The 18,399-nt window shown below is 43.2% G+C and overlaps 1 protein-coding gene across 1 annotated transcript; it reads right to left on the reverse strand.

Annotated features, from left to right (window-relative positions):
* Nucleotides 1–11,190: 11,190 nt before the first annotated feature.
* Nucleotides 11,191–17,690, reverse strand: EEF1A1 (eukaryotic translation elongation factor 1 alpha 1). Its single transcript, NM_174535.2, is given in 8 exon segments — nt 11,191–14,580; nt 14,683–14,917; nt 15,001–15,257; nt 15,355–15,505; nt 15,584–15,880; nt 15,999–16,178; nt 16,435–16,612; nt 17,537–17,690. Coding segments are annotated over 7 exon segments (1,389 nt in total). The 5' UTR covers nt 16,579–16,612; nt 17,537–17,690; the 3' UTR covers nt 11,191–14,455.
* Between the last annotated feature and the right edge of the window lie 709 nt (nt 17,691–18,399).

The following is an 18,399-nucleotide window of genomic DNA, read 5'->3' on the forward strand; positions in this document are numbered from 1 at the left end:
TTCTGTCTGTTTTAAAATTGATTTGGCTTTATACAAGCAATAACCTACATTTTATACAATGTATCAAGAGAGACAGTGTTAAAGGCAATATCCAGACTGCATATGTTGTTAACTTTGACAAAAACCCAAAACTACCTGAACTCTTTTAGGGAAAGTGTGACTGGTTAAAATAGAAACTGTAAATTCTGCAGATTTTTTTTTTTTTTTTTTTTGGTCTGCCCAAAAAGGCCAAGTCAGTTTAAAGCTTTCACCTACTTCACTTTTCTTTAACCAAACATTTGATAAAATTTTCACTATGGTAACCCTGTGATTAAAATGGTAAAGTATGGCACAGGTTATTGTATTATTAGGTGAATTTGCAATTGGTGAGACCAAAGTCAAACAACAGTTCTCTACTGTAATACCAAGTTCCCTGTTTTTGGACCTGGTTTGCTTAGTACTTAACAATAATTAAAGTAAAACTACAGAAACACAAAATACAAGATGTATAAATGACAAAGCCCATATTTGTATTTAATGTGGCTCCAAATGCAAAATTATCTCAACAAAATGATAAAGTATAGCAGAGATGTAAATGTAAACTCCCAACATTTGAGTTTTTAAAGTTAATCACACAGTGATGTCTTGGGTTGTGTCCTGAGACAGGTAAAAAGGCCATTTGAAAAAAAAACTGGCAAAGTCTGAATAAGTCTAGAGACTAACGTTGGCTTCTTAATTTTGATAAATGTTTTATGGTAATGCAGGATGATAACATGAGGAGAAGCAAAATAGGTAAGGGGTATATGGGAGCTTTTACTTATCTTTGCAACTTTTCTATAAATCTAAACTTATTCCAAAATAAAGGTTTATCTGTTAAAAAAAACAATGCAGTACAACTTAAAAGAGATCTTCCTAAAATATAATTTATGTTTAAAAACATCAGTTCTTTTAAGTTTAATTAGGTCCCATTTGTTTATTTTTGCTTTTATTTCCAATATGTTCATCGCAGCAATGTTTATAATAGCCAGGACATGGAAGCAACCTAGATGCCCATCAGCAGATGAATGGATAAGCAAGCTGTGGTACATACACACAATGGAGTATTACTCAGCCATTAAAAAGAATACATTTGAATCAGTTCTAATGAGATGGATGAAACTGGAACCTATTATACAGAGTGAAGTAAGCCAGAAAGAAAAATACCAATACAGTATACTAACGCATATATATGGAATTTAGAAAGATGGTAACAATAACCCTGTGTACAAGACAGCAAAAGAGACACCGATGTATAGATCAGTCTTATGGACTCTGTGGGAGAGGGAGAGGGTGGGGAGATTTGGGAGAATAGCATTGAAACATGTATAATATCATGTATGAAACGAGTTGCCAGTCCAGGTTCGATGCACGATACTGGATGCTTGGGGCTGGTGCACTGGGACGACCCAGAGGGAGGGGAGGGGAGGGAGGAGGGAGGAGGGTTCAGGATGGGGAACGCGGGTATACCTGTGGTGGATTCATTTTGATATTTGGCAAAACTAATACAATATTGTAAAGTTTAAAAATAAAATAAAAATCAGTTCTCATGGCAGGTCAGTGAGAGAGAGGGCAGAGGATCCCTTGGCTGTGCTCAAGCATAGGTAAGGCTGGGAATGGTGCATAGTAACAGCAGGACTCTGACCCTTGGCTGTCACTCTTGTTTTCTGCCATTTTATATATACATATATATATGTACATATATATACATGTTTTTGTGTTTTTTTTACAACATAGTTTACCCTTTTAAAATGTACAGTTCAGTGGTTTCTAGTATATTCATTTGCAAGGTCACAAAACTACCATTCACTATCTGCTTCCAGAACATTTTCATTACCCCATCTAAGAAAACCTGAATTAAAGATCACTCCCCAGTCCCCCTTCACCAGTCTCTGGCAAGCATCAGTCAACTTTCGGACTTACCCGTGTGGTGCAGTGGTAAGAATCCACCTACCAACGCAGGAGACGTGGGTTCAGTCCCTGATCTGAGAAGCTTCCATATGTCATGCAGCAACTAAGCCCTTGCACCACAACCACTGAGCCCTTGCTCTAGAGCCCAAGAGCTGCAACTACTGAGCCTGTGAGCTGGAACTACTGAAGTCCACGTGCCTAGAGCCTGTGCTCTGCAACAAGAGAAGCCACTGCATTGAGAAGTCCACACACCTCAATTAAGAGTAGCCCCTGCTCAACACCAGAGAAAACTCAAACAACAACAAAAAAGCAACGAAGACTCAGTTCAGTGGCTTAGTCTTGTCCAACTCTGCGACTCCATGGACTGCAGCACACCAAACTTCCCTGTCCATCACCAACTCCCAGAGCTTGCTCAAACTCATATCCATCAAGTCGGTGATGCCATCCAACCATCTCATCCTCTGTCATCCCCTTCTGCCTTCAATCTTTCCCAGCATCAGATGGCCAAAGTATTGGAGCTTCAGCTTCAACATCAGTCCTTCCAATGAATATTCAGGACTGATTTCCTTAACCATAGACTGGTTTGATCTCCTTGCAGTCCAAGGGACTCTCAAGAGTCTTCTCCAACACCACAGTTCAAAAGCATCAATTCTTCGGCACTCAGCTTTCTTTATAGTCCAACTCTCACATCCATACATGACTACTGGAAAAACCATAACTTTGACTAAATGAACCTTTGGTAGCAAGTAATGTCTCTGCTTCATATGCTGTCTAGGTTGGCTATAGATTTTCTTCCAAGGAGCAAGCGTCTTTTAATTTCATGACTGCAGTCACCATCTGCAGTGATTTTGGAGCCCAAAAAAATAGTCGTCACTGTTTCCATTGTTTCCCCATCTATTTGCCATGAAGTGATGGGACCAGATGCCATGATCTTAATTTTCTGAATGTTGAGTTTTAAGCCAGCTTTTTCACTCCTCTTTCATCAAGAGGCTCTTTAGTTTCTCTTTGCTTTCTGCCATAAGGGTGGTGGTATCTGCATATCTGAGGTTATTGATATTTCTCCCAGCAGTCTTGATTCCAGCTTGTGCTTCATCCCGCCTGGCATTTCGTATGATGTATTCTGTGAAAGTTAAATAAGCAGGGTGACAATATACAGCCCTGACATACTCCTTTCCCAATTTGGAACCAGTCCATTATTCCATGCTGGGTTCTAACTGTTGCTTCCTGACCTGCATACAGATTTCTCAGGAGACAGGCCAGGTGGTCTTGTATTCCTATCTCTTTAAGAATTTTCCACAGTATGTTGTGATCCATACGTAAAAGGCTTTGGCATAGTCAATAACGCAGAAGATGTTTTTCTGGAACTCAAAGACCCAGAACAGCCAAAGGTAATTTTTAAAAAATCAGTCAATTTTGTCTCTATGGATTTGCCTATTCTGGATATTCCATATAAATGGAATCATATTAAAAAATCAGGTAATGTTTAGAATAATCCAGAAGTACAGTGTGCTGCGCTTAGTCACTCAGTTGTGTCCAACTCTTTGTGACTCCATGGACTTTATCCCAGCAGGCTTCTGTGTCCATGGGAATTATCCAGGCAAGGACACTGGAGTTGGTTGCCATGCCCAAGGGATGGCAAGGGATCTTCCCAACCCAGGGATCAAACCCAGGTCTCCTGCATGCAGGCAGATTTATTTTACCATCTGAGCCACCAGAGGAGCCCAAGAATACTGGAGTGGGTAGCCACACTCCATTCTCCATTCCCAACCCAGGAATCAAAACCGTGTCTTCTGGATTCTTACCAGCTGAGCTACCAGGGAAGTCCAGAGAAGTAGAGTGGTATTGCTCAAAGCAACTGTGATCTTCCAAATGACTAATGATGATAAAAGTTACCTTTTATTGGCAGTTTTTCACCCTCACAGCAGTCTTAAGAGATAGATAGTATTGCACCCACTGGCTAGATGATGAAAAGGACAGCTTTTATCCATTTACACCACTCTGATGATCTAGTCAAATATATCAGTTTAGGAACTAGGAAATTTGGGTGACTATCTCTTGGGTCACATTAATAAAAGTACACTCTAGGCTAAGAAATCAGTCTTTTAATGCATCCGTGGTCATAATGTTTAATTTTGGTGAAAACACTCTAAACTGTCTGGGAGAATGGCATGGAAAGAATCTAGGTTAAGAAACTGCTGCTGCTGCTGCTGCTAAGTCACTTCAGTCGTGTCAGACTCTGTGCGACCCGATAGACGGAAGCCCACCAGGCTCCCCCGTCTCTGGGATTCTCCAGGCAAGAACACTGGAGTGGGTTGCCTTCTGCAATGCATCTAAGTGAAAAGCTGTAGGGCTCAATGTTAAAAAAACGAAATCCAACAACCCAGTCAAAAAATGAACTACAGACCTAAAGAGACATTTCTCCAAACACATACAGATGGCCAATAAGCACATGAAAAGATGCTCAACATTACTATTAGAGAAGTGCAAATAAAAACTACCATAAAGTATCACTTCATACCAGTCAGAATCAGATCAGATCAGTCGCTCAGTCGTGTCTGACTCTTTGCAACCCCATGAATCGCAGCACGCCAGGCCTCCCTGTCCGTCACTAACTCCTGGAGTTCACTCAGACTCACGTCCATCGAGTCAGTGATGCCATCCAGCCATCTCATCCTCTGTTGTCCCCTTCTCCTCCTGCCCCCAATCCCTCCCAGCATCAGAGTCTTTTCCAATGAGTCAACTCTTGGCATGAGGTGGCCAAAGTACTGGAGTTTCAGCTTCAGCATCATTCCTTCCAAAGAAATCCCAGGGCTGATCTCCTTCAGAATGGACTGGTTGGATCTCCTGGCAGTCCAAGGGACTCTCAAGAGTCTTCTCTAACACCACAGTTCAAAGGCATCAATTCTTCGGCGCTCAGCCTTCTTCACAGTCCAACTCTCACATCCATACATGACCACAGGAAAAACAATAACCTTGACTAGACGAACCTTTGTTGGCAAAGTAATGTCTCTGCTTTTGAATATGCTATCTAGGTTGGTCATAACTTTCCTTCCAAGGAGTAAGCGTTTTTTAATTTCATGGCTGCAGTCACCATCTGCAGTGATTTTGGAGCCCAGAAAAAGAAAGTCTGACACTGTTTCCCCATCTATTTCCCATGAAGTGATGGGACTGGATGCCATGATCTTCATTTTCTGAATGTTGAGCTTTAAGCCAATTTTTTCACTCTCCTCTTTCACTTTCATCAAGAGGCTTTTGAGTTCCTCTTCACTTTCTGCCATAAGGGTGGTGTCATCTGCATATCTGAGGTTATTGATATTTCTCCCAGCAATCTTGATTCCAGCTTGTGTTTCTTCCAGTCCAGCGTTTCTCATCATGTATTCTGCATATAAGTTAAATAAACAGGGTGACAATATATAGCCTTGACGAACTCCTTTTCCTATTTGGAACCAGTCTGTTGTTCCATGTCCAGTTCTAACTGTTGCTTCCTGACCTGCATACAAATTTCTCAAGAGGCAGATCAGCTGGTCTGGTATTCCCATCTCTTTCAGAATTTTCCACAGTTTATTGTGATCCACACAGTCAAAGGCTTTGGCATAGTCAATGGTCATCATCAAAAAGTATTAAAATAATAATAAATGCTGCAGAGGGTGTGGAGAAAAGGGAATACTCCTACATTACTGGTAGGAATGTAGATTGATGCAGCCACTATGTAGAACAGTATGGAAGCTCCTTAAAAAAAAAAAAAAAAAAAACTATAGTTGCTATATGATCCAGCAATCCCACTTCTGGGTATTTATCTGGAGAAAACTGTATCTTGAAAAAATACATGCACCCCTATCTTCATAACACTATTTACAATAGATAAGAAATGGAAGCAATGTAAAGGACTATCAAAAGATGAATGGATGAAGATGTGGTGTATATACACAACAGAGTATTACTTAGTTATACAAAAGGAATGATGCCATTTGCAGCAACATAGATGGACCTAAAGATTATAATTCTAAGCCAAAGACAAGTATGATTATCACTTGTATGTGGAATCTAAAAAGTAATACAAATGAATTTACATACAAAATAGAAATAGGCCCCTAGATAGAAAACAAACTTATGGTTACCAAATGGGAAGGGCTGGGGGAGGATAAATTAGGAATTTGTGAGTAACATGCTGCTGCTGCTAAGTCGCTTCAGTCGTGTCCGACTCTGTGGGACCCCATAGACGGCAGCCCACCAGGCTCCCCCGTCCCTGGGATTATCCAGGCAAGAACACTGGAATGGCTTGCCATTTCCTTCTCTAATGCATGAAAGTTAAAGTGAAGTTGCTCAGTTGTGTCCAACTCCCAGTGACCCTATGGACTGCAGCCCACCAGGCTCCTCCATCCATGGAATTTTCCAGGCAAGAGTACTGGAGTGGGGTGCAATTGCCTTCTCTGTGGGAGTAACATATACACACTGAATTTGGAAAACTCAGCAGTGGCCACAGGACTGGAAAAGGTCAGTTTTTACTCCAATCCCAAAGAAAAGGCAATGCCAAAGAATGCTCAAACTACCGCACAATTGCACTCATCTCACACACCAGTAATGCTCAAAATTCTCCAAGCCAGGCTTCAACAGTACATGAACCATGAACTTCCAGATGTTCAAGCTGGTTTTAGAAAAGGCAGAGGAATCAGAGATCAAATTGCCAGCATCCGCTGGACCATCAAAAAAGCAAGAGAGTTCCAGAAAAACATCTACTACTGCTTTATTGACTACGCCAAAGCCTTTGACTGTGTGGATCACAACAAACTGTGGAAAATTCTTAAAGAGATGGGAACACCAGACCAACTGACGTGCCTCCTGAGAAATCTGCATGCAGGTAAAGAAGCAACAGTTAGAACTGGACGTGGAACAACAGACTGGTTCCAAATTGGGAAAGTACGTCAAGGCTGTATGTTGTCACCCTGCTTATTTAAATTACATGCAGAGTACATCATGAGAAATGCTGGGCTGGATAAAGCACAAGCTGGAATCAAGATTGCTGGGAGAAATATCAATAACCTCAGATATACAGATAACACCACCCTTATGGCAGAAAGTAAAGAGGAACTAAAGAGCCTCTTGATGAAAGTGAGAGTGAAAAAGTTGGCTTAAAAGTCAACATTCAGAAAACATGCATCTGGTCCCATCACTTCATGGCAAACAGATGGGGAAACTGAAACAGACTTTATTTTGGGGGGCTCCAAAATCATTGCAGATGGTGACTGCAGTCATGAAATTAAAAGATTATGACCAACCTAGACAGCATATTAAAAAGCAAAGACAATACTTTGCCAACAAAGGTCCGTCTATTCAAGGCTGTGGTTTTTCCAGTGGTCATGTATGGATTTGAGTTGGACTATAAAGAAAGCTGCTGCTGCTGCTAAGTCGCTTCAGTCGTGTCTGACTCTATGCGACCCCATAGACGGCAGCCCACCAGGCTCCCGTCCCTGGGATTCTCCAGGCAAGAACACTGGAGTGGGTTGCCATTTACTTCTCCAATGCATGAAAGTGAAAAGTCAAAGTGAAGTCGCTCAGTCATGTCCGACTCTTAGCGACCCCACGGACTGCGGCCCACCAGGCTCCTCCATCCATGGGATTTTCCAGGCAAGAATGCTGGAGTCGGGTGCCATTGCCTTCTCTGTGAGCGCCGAAAAATTGATGCTTTTGGACTCGGTGTTGGAGAAGACTCTTGAGAGTCCCTTGGACTGCAAGGAGATCCAACCAGTCCATCCTAAAGGAAATCAGTCTTGAATATTCACTGGAAGCAATGATGTTGAAGCTCCAATACTTTGGCCACCTGATGTGAAAAACTGACTCATTTGAAAAGACCCTGAAAGATTGAAGGCAGAAGGGGATGACAGAGGATGAGATGGTTGGATGGCATCACCGACTCAATGGACATGAGTTTCAGTAAACTCCAGGAGTTGGTGATGGACAGGGAGGCCTGGCATGCTGTAGTCCATGGGGTCCCAAAGAGTTGGACAGGACTGAGAGACTGAACTATACACACTATCATAAAAATACGGTATTTTCCAAAGATGACCACAACTTCTATCTCACATGCTCTTCCTACCACATGACAGTGACACTCCTCTCACCTAGTTGGGGTCTGTGGAGTGAGCCAGTGACTACAGAAATGACATTACATGAATTCCAAAGCTGAGTCCTATTAAAGATAAGGCTTCCATCTGTTTCCCTTAAAATTCTCACTCATGGAACCCAGTGCCTGCCGCAAAGAAACCCAGGACACATGAAATGGTCACAGGTGATTTTATGTGAAGAGCAAACTCATTGGAAAAGACCTGATGCTGGGAAAAATTGAGGGCAGGAGGAGAAGGGGGCAACAGGATGAGATGGTTGGATAGCATTGCCAATTCAATGGACGAGTTTGAACAAACTTCAGGAGACAGAGAAGCACAGGGAAACCTGGTATGCTATGGTCCACGGGGTTGCAAACAATCAGACATGACTTAGTGACTAAATAACAGAAAACTGGGACACATTCCTTCCTCTCCCCACTCACATACCCAAAAGCCAACCAGGGCCTGCTACACAGGTGGTTCTGCTTCAAGTCACTTTAATTGACAAGCCATACACACATTCACACACCCCACCAGTATCAACCTATTTAGGGAAATTGAGATCTCTCAATTGTGCTGATTTCTACTAGGGCAAAGAACTAGTAACCTGTGTAGTAACTGCCTTGTGTAGTGTGTGGATCAAAGACAGACTGCACAATCAACCCATGATGGACATTTGGCCTTAAACAACTGACCTCCGGGCTGTCCTGATACCTGACATTTTTTTAAAAAGCTATGAGATGTAACTCACATACAACATTCACCTCTTTAAAGTATAAAAGTCAATGATTTGGAGTGTATCTACTGTTGTGTAACCATCACTAAATTTTAGAATATTTTTAATCATTGCTTTCTCTCTGGCTCTGTCTAGTCTGGACATTTCATATAAATGGAATCATACAAAAGGAAAAAGATAACCAGGGACTTCCCTGGCAGTCTAGTGGTTAAGACTCTGCACTTCCACTGCAGGGTGTGTGGGTTCAATCCCTTGTCGAATGTGGAATTAAGATCCAACGTGTTGCCGTGCAGTGAGGCCAAAAAACCCAACAAAACAAAAACAGAAATATATAACCAACAAAATCTACTGTATAGTACAGGGAACTATATTCAGTATTTAATAACCTATATAGGAAGAGTCTGGGAAAAAATGTTAAAAACCCTACGTCATGTCCAACTCTTTTGCAACCCCATGGAATATGGCCCTCGTGGGAATATAGGGATTTCCCAGGCAAGAATAGTGGAGTGGGTAATACCATTTCCCAATCCAGGGATGGAACCCGTATCCCCTGCTTGGCAGCCAGATTCTTTACCACTGAGCCACCTGGGAAGCCCCTGAAACTGAATATATACACATATAACTGAGTCACTTTGCTGTACACCTGAAAAAAACATTTTAAATCAACTATACTTCAATTTAAGAAACAGCTGTAGGAACTGAAGTGTTTAGTTCAGATGTGACTGAGAGGTACTGACTGGCGTCTTCAGGTAAATTAGTAACTCTTAAAGAAAATGGAATCAATTAGACAAAGAGAATACCCTAGTTATGTTACCAACAATAATATTTAAATAAAGAAAAAATTTCATCCAGCAAGGGGATCATCTAGTAGCCTCCATACCTCGGTCTCATTTGTAATAGCAGTGACAGCGATATGGGGCTTCCCAGGTGACTCAGAGATAAAGAACCTGCCTGCCAAGGAAAGGGATGCTGGAGACGAGGGTTCAATCCCCACCCCAGGTCAGGAAGCTCCCCTGGAATAGGAATGACAACCCACTCTACTATTCTTGCCTGGAAAATTCCATGAACAGAAAAGCCTAGTGGGCTACTGCCCATGGGGTCAAAAAGAGTCGTGGGCTACAGTCAATGAGCTCAGAAAGTGTCAGACACAACTGAGCAACTGTGCTTCTGACAACCCCACACTGACAAAGTAATCAACCAAAAACTGCCATGAGCATATTCAAAATCGATTTGAGTAGTTAAAAGGTTCTTAGGTTTTCGACTTTTCTAGGGCTTTCTTGGTAGCTCAGCTGGTAAACAATCTACCTGCAATGCAGGAGACCTAGGTTCGATCCTTAGGTTGGGAAGATTCCCTGGAGAAGGAATAGGCTACCAACTCCAGTATTCTTGTCTGGATAATTCCATGGACAGAGGAGCCTGACAGGTTACAGTCCATGAGCTCCCAAAGAGTCAGACACAACTGAGTGACTCACACCCACAAGACTTCTGATTCTATGTAATTGTTACAGAGTAGTGCAACATTTTCACATTTTTCAATTCATAATTTTTACTTATCCTTTAAGATCTCAGCTATTTCTGACAAATAACCTTCTCTAGACAATCTAAATTACATCTCTTTCACTCTTTCTGCTCAGAGCATCCTTCTTTCCCTTAAGAGCATCACCAGAACTCAGATTTTGCCTACTTAACTCAGTATCTAGTTCCCCCAGTAGACCATCAACTCCAAGGGCATGGACTATGTTTTGTTCACAATCCTATCCCAAGTTTGTGGAATAGAATAGTGTCTGGCACCCCTGTCCTAGAATCTCAGTGTAACACTTAGTCAAATTAAGTGTTAGTCACTCAGTTGAGCCCAACTCTGCAACCCTATAGATTGCAGCCCACCAGGCTCCTCTGTCCATGACATTTTCCAGGTAAGGATACTGGAGCAGTTTGCCATTTCCAAGGGATCTTCCCAACCCAGGGATCGAACCCGGGTCTCCTGCACTGCAGGTAGAATCTTTACTGACTGAGCTACAAGAGAAACCTTACTCAAATTACTTTTCATTAAAAAAAGAATCACATCAGCAACTTCCTTGGTGGTCCAATGATTAAGAATTCACTTTGTAATGCAGAGGATGTGGGTTTGATCCCAGGCAACTAACCCTATACTCCTCAACTAGAGCCCCTAGTTGTGCTGCAACGGGAGATAATGATGCAACTAAGATCCCATGTGCCACAACTGAGACCTGACAACAGTAACAGAGCCAAATGAATTATTTTCAAAAAATTCATATCAAAATAAAACTTAACTTCCCTTAAATTACTAACGGTTCAATTTGAAATTTTTTAGCAGTTTCTTAAAAAGCATACACTTGCCAAGAGTAAGCAATCCCACTCCTAGGTTTTTACACAAGGAAAATGAAAGCCTATAATCACACACAAACCTATATGTGAATGTTTAGTGGTTTATTTGTAATTATCCAAAACAACCAATGTCCCTCAGCTGTAAACAAGCTTATAGTTATTAAAAAGGAACAGATTACTGATACATGCAAAACAGATCATCTCAAAGGCATCATGCTAAGTAAAGAAACCAGATTCAAAGGCTACATATGGTATCAACTCAGGTATGTGACACTGCTAAAAATCGAAACGGGGAAAGAATATAGGTCAGTAGTTACCAAGAATAAGAGGTAGAGAAGAGTGATTGACCATACAGGGACGTGGGAAATTTGGGAAGGGGAAAAGTGACGGAAATATTCTATACCATGATTGTGGTAAATAAACTGTTTTTTGGTAAACTTTATCAAAACTTGCAAAATGCTTTTTACAGGGTAAATTTTAATGAAAAAAGTTGTAAGAACTTTATATTCTGCTAACTTTTCTATTATTGCTTACTTGAAATATTAACATGCTCTTTGTTGTCACTGAGCACTCAAGGCTTGGTGATCCATGGACCTGCTGAAGGTTGTCCAAGGTATATGACAAACTCACTAATCTCACTCATTTCTATTAACAGCAGAACTATGTAGCATAACCTATTTAGAAAAGAAACCCATATGATCCTTTCCAAGTTTTCCATTGGATCAGAGGTCAATGACCTCTCAGAAGCCATGTGGCAGTTTCCAAAGTTTTTTCTAAATCACTATCACCTGAGCAAGCAATGCAACTTCAATTGTGATTTTAACTAGTCTAGGAAGTTCCCGGAGGCCTGCAAACAGAGGACTCTGATGCCACCTGGGTGAGAGAACCTCTAAGTTTGGAAGAAAAAAGGACAGAAGTCATGAAAACCAAAACCAGATCAGGAAAAGTTTCAGGAACGTTGCAAATAAAGGAAGATGCATTTCATTCCACCTTCTTTCTCATATGGAAGAGCTTGCTCTTCTCATCACAAGATTGAGAACTCATGCTGCTCATTCCTTTTAAGATACAAGGGAATAACTAATATACCTTTAATAATTCCCAAGTGACTATACATCATCTTGCAGCATTTCACAAGGACATCTAACACCTATCAACAGAAAACATAAAAGGACATCTTGACACACAAGTTTTCATCCCTTTTCTAGAGCTGCCCATTTCAAGAATTGTATACAGAGCCAGAAACAGCCTGTTTTTGGCATGAGCTCAGTGCTCAACCTAACAAAAGGTAACCAAGGTAAATACATTTTAATAAAAATATCTATAGTCCTGTCCTGGTATTTATATACCCCATTCTGCAAATTACTAATAATCAAGCTCTTCAGTATATGCAATTTGCTTTTGGGCAGACCAGAACCCAACCACATGAATTGCTCATGCTCTTGAAAAAACCCCTGAAGCATAGTTAATCTGGCCAAAACTCAACTATACTGCCTATCCTGGGAATAGGGTTAAGAATCATTTTTTCAGAAATCATACTGCCTCTCATATTCTGAAACCACACAAGAATTCCTGGGGCCAAGTTTCAACAAGATTCCATTTCAACAGCTAGGCAATTTTAAAAATGGGGTTTAAGGTCAAGCACCAGTTTGTTTTATAAATCTTTTCAGTCAGTTCATATTCAGAAAGCAACTGTATAAAACTGAGCAAAACATTCATCCTGAATCTAGAAATTCATGTTTTAAACTAGTCTGTAGTGACCACCAGTAGGTGGCGCTCACAGCACTTCTGTACAGACAAATCTATGGCTCCAAGCATGCCAACTGTCCTGCTCTCCTTAAACTTCCACTTAAAAGCTATTTTCTGCAATGAAACCTTCCTTGTGAAGACAAGTCTTCACCAGCTATTTACTAGCTAGCAATCTTTATTCATATCTCCTTTCATCAGTTAACACCATATCTATCAAAACATTAAGGAACAAGCTAGGGACCAAATCCTTTGTCATTTTAGAGTCCCTACCAATGGCCATATAAATTATTTTTATCCAGGAAAAACTGCAATTAATCCATCTGTCTACAGCTCACAGGATGCTTTCTATTCATAAAAAAGGCTTCTAGAATGGTATCTGGTGTGATTTCACCAGTTTCAGCTGGATTAATTTTCCTATTATAAAAGCCTAGTTATCAGATACAGAATTACTCAGTTTCTGCAAATGTGTAAGACTATCAAAACCAAGGTTAACTTAGAATTACATTGCTTATACCAGAGATCAATTATCAACTGACCACCTAGTTTTTCCCATTTGTGAACAAGCCCTACAATTGACAGGTTATGAAAGTAATTCCTCTAGAGTTAAGGGTTATTTTCATTCAACTGTCAAGTTATAGCAACCTGCAAATGACAAGTTCCAGTTTCCTTTCTAGTTTTTAAAATGGCAGTTAACTTTGAAAACATTAACTAGATGAACCTACACTCAGACCCAAATGGGCCTTACCTCCTCACCAATGTAGCAATGTTCTCATTCACCCAACCTTGCCCATTTGATGAGAATTCCTATAAAGTTCATTTCTATTTAAGTGACAGGAAACACAATTAGCCTCCAGCATCTTTTATTTTTCCTAGAACCTGTATACAATTAACTCTAGCAAGGCAGTACTCAATACTATTAAGTCTCACATTTTAGATTAACTACTTATTATAAATGTGAATGCACATCCTCATACCTGGCAAACTAAATGACATAGATTTATTCATTTATGTAACCATACAAAATTTTATATGCAACAGGAGCTTCTATACTATAGAATCTGACCTTACAAACTAGCTTACATATAAAACATAGTTACTTTGTTCATCTGTCCTAATCTAGAAAAGTGTTGCACCAATGCTTAAGATGTTATTAAAACAGATGAGTTCTCAACACAAGGTTAACAAACCTGAAGCTCCACCCTAGAAATACAAACCCATAATTTGAAAATTGTTTTACCAGAAATAGCTTATGAGCAACTCTTACCAAAGTAGTACTGTAGGGAGTTACAGTGTTGACCAAAAGGAAGACACAGGTTTCTCATTAAACTTTTTTTAATGGGTCTCAAATTCTGTGACAGATTTTTGGTCAAGTTGTTTTCATTAAAAAGTACTGATTTTAAAAACTAATAACTTAAACTGCCACACACAAAACATATGGTCCACAAAAACATTCTCCTTTCCTTCTGAAGGTTTTACGATGCATTGTTATCATTAACCAGTCTTTTACTATTAAACTTAAATGGCCAATTGAGACAAACAGTTCTGAGACCGTTCTTCCACCACTGATTAAGACTGGGGTGGCAGGTATTGGGGATAATATTCATTTAGCCTTCTGAGCTTTCTGGGCAGACTTGGTGACCTTGCCAGCTCCAGCTGCCTTCTTGTCCACTGCTTTGATGACACCCACAGCGACTGTCTGTCTCATGTCACGCACAGCAAAACGGCCTATGAAAAACAAACATTGTATTACCATTAGAGACATTTTTCAAACCTTTAAGTTTACTTCTAAAACTTAAGTTTTAAATTACAGCAGAAAAACATCCTTACCCAGGGGAGGATAATCAGAGAAGCTCTCGACACACATGGGCTTGCCAGGAACCATATCAACGATGGCAGCGTCACCAGATTTCAAGAATTTAGGGCCATCTTCCAGCTTTTTCCCAGAACGACGATCAATCTTCTCCTTCAGCTCAGCAAACTTGCAAGCAATGTGAGCTGTGTGACAATCCAGCACAGGTGCATATCCAGCACTGATTTGGCCTGGATGGTTCAAAATAATCACCTGGAAAGACGACTTGCATTTAGTTGTGTCTCAAAGACCCTTAAAATTATAGCATTAAATAAAAACCTGTCTCTAAGTGTTACCTGAGCTGTGAAGCCAGCAGCTTCCATGGGTGGATCATTTTTGCTGTCACCAGCCACATTGCCACGACGGACATCTTTGACAGACACGTTTTTGACATTAAAGCCCACATTGTCCCCAGGAAGGGCTTCACTCAATGCTTCATGGTGCATTTCTACAGACTTCACTTCAGTTGTTACATTGACTGGAGCAAAGGTGACCACCATGCCAGGTTTGAGAACACCAGTCTCCACACGACCCACAGGGACAGTACCAATACCTAAAATAAACGTTTACAGCACTTAATAAATGCCTCAAACGCAGGCAGAAGGTATTGTACCAACCCAGACAAATTCTAATGGTTTTATTCTACTTACCACCAATTTTATAGACATCCTGGAGAGGCAAACGCAAGGGTTTGTCAGTTGGGCGAGTTGGTGGCAGAATGCAATCCAGAGCTTCAAGCAGGGTGGTTCCACTGGCATTGCCGTCCTTACGGGTGACTTTCCATCCCTTGAACCATGGCATCTAAAACAAGAAAGGCTGTTACCATCAAACTAAACCCTCTTACAGAACTTAAGTGTTAAAAACTTGAAAATCACTTACATTAGCACTTGGTTCTAGCATGTTGTCACCATTCCAGCCAGAAATTGGCACAAATGCTACTGTGTCGGGGTTGTAGCCAATTTTCTTAATATAGGTGCTGACTTCCTTAACAATTTCTTCGTATCTCTTCTGGCTATAGGGTGGCTCAGTGGAATCCATTTTGTTAACGCCAACAATTAGTTGTTTCACACCCAGGGTGTAAGCCAAAAGGGCATGCTCACGGGTCTGCCCGTTCTTGGAGATACCGGCTTCAAATTCACCAACACCAGCAGCAACGATCAGGACAGCACAGTCAGCCTTTGAAAGAAAACAAGTCCACATCCTGTTAAACCAAGTTCTTCAAAAGGATTCATGGCTTTGCCAGTGTAAAAACAGACCCAAAGAGTTATTTTCAGTAGTTTTTAGTCTCACAAACCTGGGATGTGCCTGTAATCATGTTTTTGATGAAGTCTCTGTGTCCTGGGGCATCAATGATGGTAACATAGTACTTGCTGGTCTCAAATTTCCACAGGGAGATATCAATGGTGATACCACGCTCACGTTCAGCTTTAAGTTTGTCCAAGACCCAGGCATATTTGAAGGAGCCCTTTCCCATCTAGAAAGATTAAGGACGATTACTTGGTAACTAAACCATGAACTCCAGCATGAAATTCTTTTCCCTAATTTGGAAAAAATGCTGGATTTCACTTACAACTGTTACACTTAAGTTCATCTACCTTATTTTCAAAAGTTAACTGACTTAGCAAACTTTGCAATTTACCTTTTAACTAGTAAAACTCTAGACTAGTGGCTAGTTTTCGGAAAATCACCACTCAATTCATTTGCTCAGCCAATATTCTTAGTTTGCCTACCTCGGCAGCCTCCTTCTCGAACTTTTCAATTGTTCTCTTGTCGATCCCGCCACATTTATAGATCAGATGGCCAGTCGTGGTAGACTTCCCTGAATCTACGTGCCCAATGACAACGATGTTGATGTGGGTCTTCTCCTTTCCCATTTTGGCTTAGGTTTAACGGTGGTTTTCACGACACCTAATTGGAAAGGGGTGGAGGTGTGGGAAACTTTAAACCACTGTCCGGAAGCTGAAGAAAAAGCTACGATCCAAACTCCAAGGGCAAATTCCAAGGAGCATTACAACTAGCGCCAAGCTGGCCCAACTCAAGTCTCCACCCATAAGCTCCACCGTCCAGATTCCCCTCCCCCACCCCATGTGTCGCTCTGGAACCACGAGGCATCGAGGGGCCAGGACGGCACCCGGTCCGCCGCGGGGGGCGGGGGGGTGTCCCAAGGAAGCGGCGCCAGGCAGGGACGGGCCCGGGCCCTTTGTGCGGGTGACTCACCGGCCGCTCCCCTCCCGGGCCGCCGCGTCCTCCATTTTGAAGCCGTGCAGAGGGGCCGGGGAGCGGCCATCTTTCCGCGCACGCAACTGGTGCCGGGCGGGGCGGCGCTCTGCTCGCCCGGCCGCCACGGCTCTCCCGCCCCGCCTCGGCCCAGCGAGGCCGCTATGGCATGTGCGCCGGGAAAGCAGGCCCGCGCTCTCTGCGCCTCGCGGCCGCCCCCTACCCCGAATCCCGACGAGCGCCGAGAAGCCCAGCCTGTCAGCCCCCGGCCGGCCCCGGATGAACCGCCCCGGCCGAAAAACCCGCGGCTGTGTGGAGTTGTTCAATAGTGTGTGTGTGGCGGCGGGGTGGGGGGAACAGAGCGGCAAAGCGCGGCAGGATCCACACGCAGCGGCCACGGTGCCACAGCCCAGGCCTCAACCCAAGCACGAGGCGAAGGGACTGTGAGAAAAGCGCAAGGCCTCGAACTCTCCCCACCCCCCCACCCTCTCACACCCCGAAATTCCGGTGAAGAACATGGTGAAAATGCCCACGGGCGCGGCGGGAGATACACGCACGCGAAGGCCGCGGCCGTCGGCGGAGGCTGGGCCCACCGAAGCCACACCCGGCACTCACCTGTGTCCCGGCGGCAAACCCGTTGCGAAAAAGAACGTTCACGGAGACTACGGCACTTATATACGGTTCTCCCCCCACCCTCGGGGAAAAGGGCGGAGCCAGCACACGACACCACTTTCCCAGATTACCCCGCGCCGCCTCCACCAGGCACCAGTTCAATCTCCGTCCCCTCCCCCCACGTCTCGGGGACCGTGGGCGATGTACGCTCAGCCCACTGACGAGCGCTGGGCGCCCCGCGCATGCTCCTCTAGACCCAGAGGAGGACGAGAGCGGGTGGGTGGGGGGCGGGGACGAGCACTCCCTCGGTTCCAGGGTAGTGGGAGTTTATCGACGGTCCCTGGGCTTCCCCGGGCAGAGGCGAGTCCGCCTTTTGTATGAATTACTCGCTGCACAGCTGGGGGGTGGGGCGGCGAGGAGGCGGCCGGGTGGGGACATCCAGAAGCTTCCCTCTATACCATTCCCGGTTTAAGTGCAGAGACCGATATTGGGGTATCCCTTTATCCTGCAGTCCATCTCCTGTGCCCAGCCTTGCAGTCTCGCGGGTTCCGGACCAACTCCTCGAGCCGTCTGCTGTACCAGGGCTGGTGTCTCACCGGCTCCTGCCCTCCGCGCCCCTTCCGACTGGAGAGAAGTCTAAGGCCCGGGGACCCGGGCGGCGGGCGAGGGCGGAGGCCGACAGGGCCGGAGAATCCACGAGTGGTTCGATTCGGAGGCCAGCAGCCGGACGAATATGCTCCAGGGGCAGTCTCTTGGGTTTCGCCATTCAGAGCTTTTATTCAAAGTTCATACCACACAGTCATGCCATGTGGTACTCCAGCTGTCCGGTTTTTCAGTTTAGAACAGACTTAAATCCTGCAGTTTGC

This window comes from Bos taurus, chromosome 9 (assembly GCF_002263795.3).
Source record: "Bos taurus isolate L1 Dominette 01449 registration number 42190680 breed Hereford chromosome 9, ARS-UCD2.0, whole genome shotgun sequence".
In the NCBI taxonomy this organism is placed as follows: Eukaryota; Metazoa; Chordata; class Mammalia; order Artiodactyla; family Bovidae; genus Bos; species Bos taurus.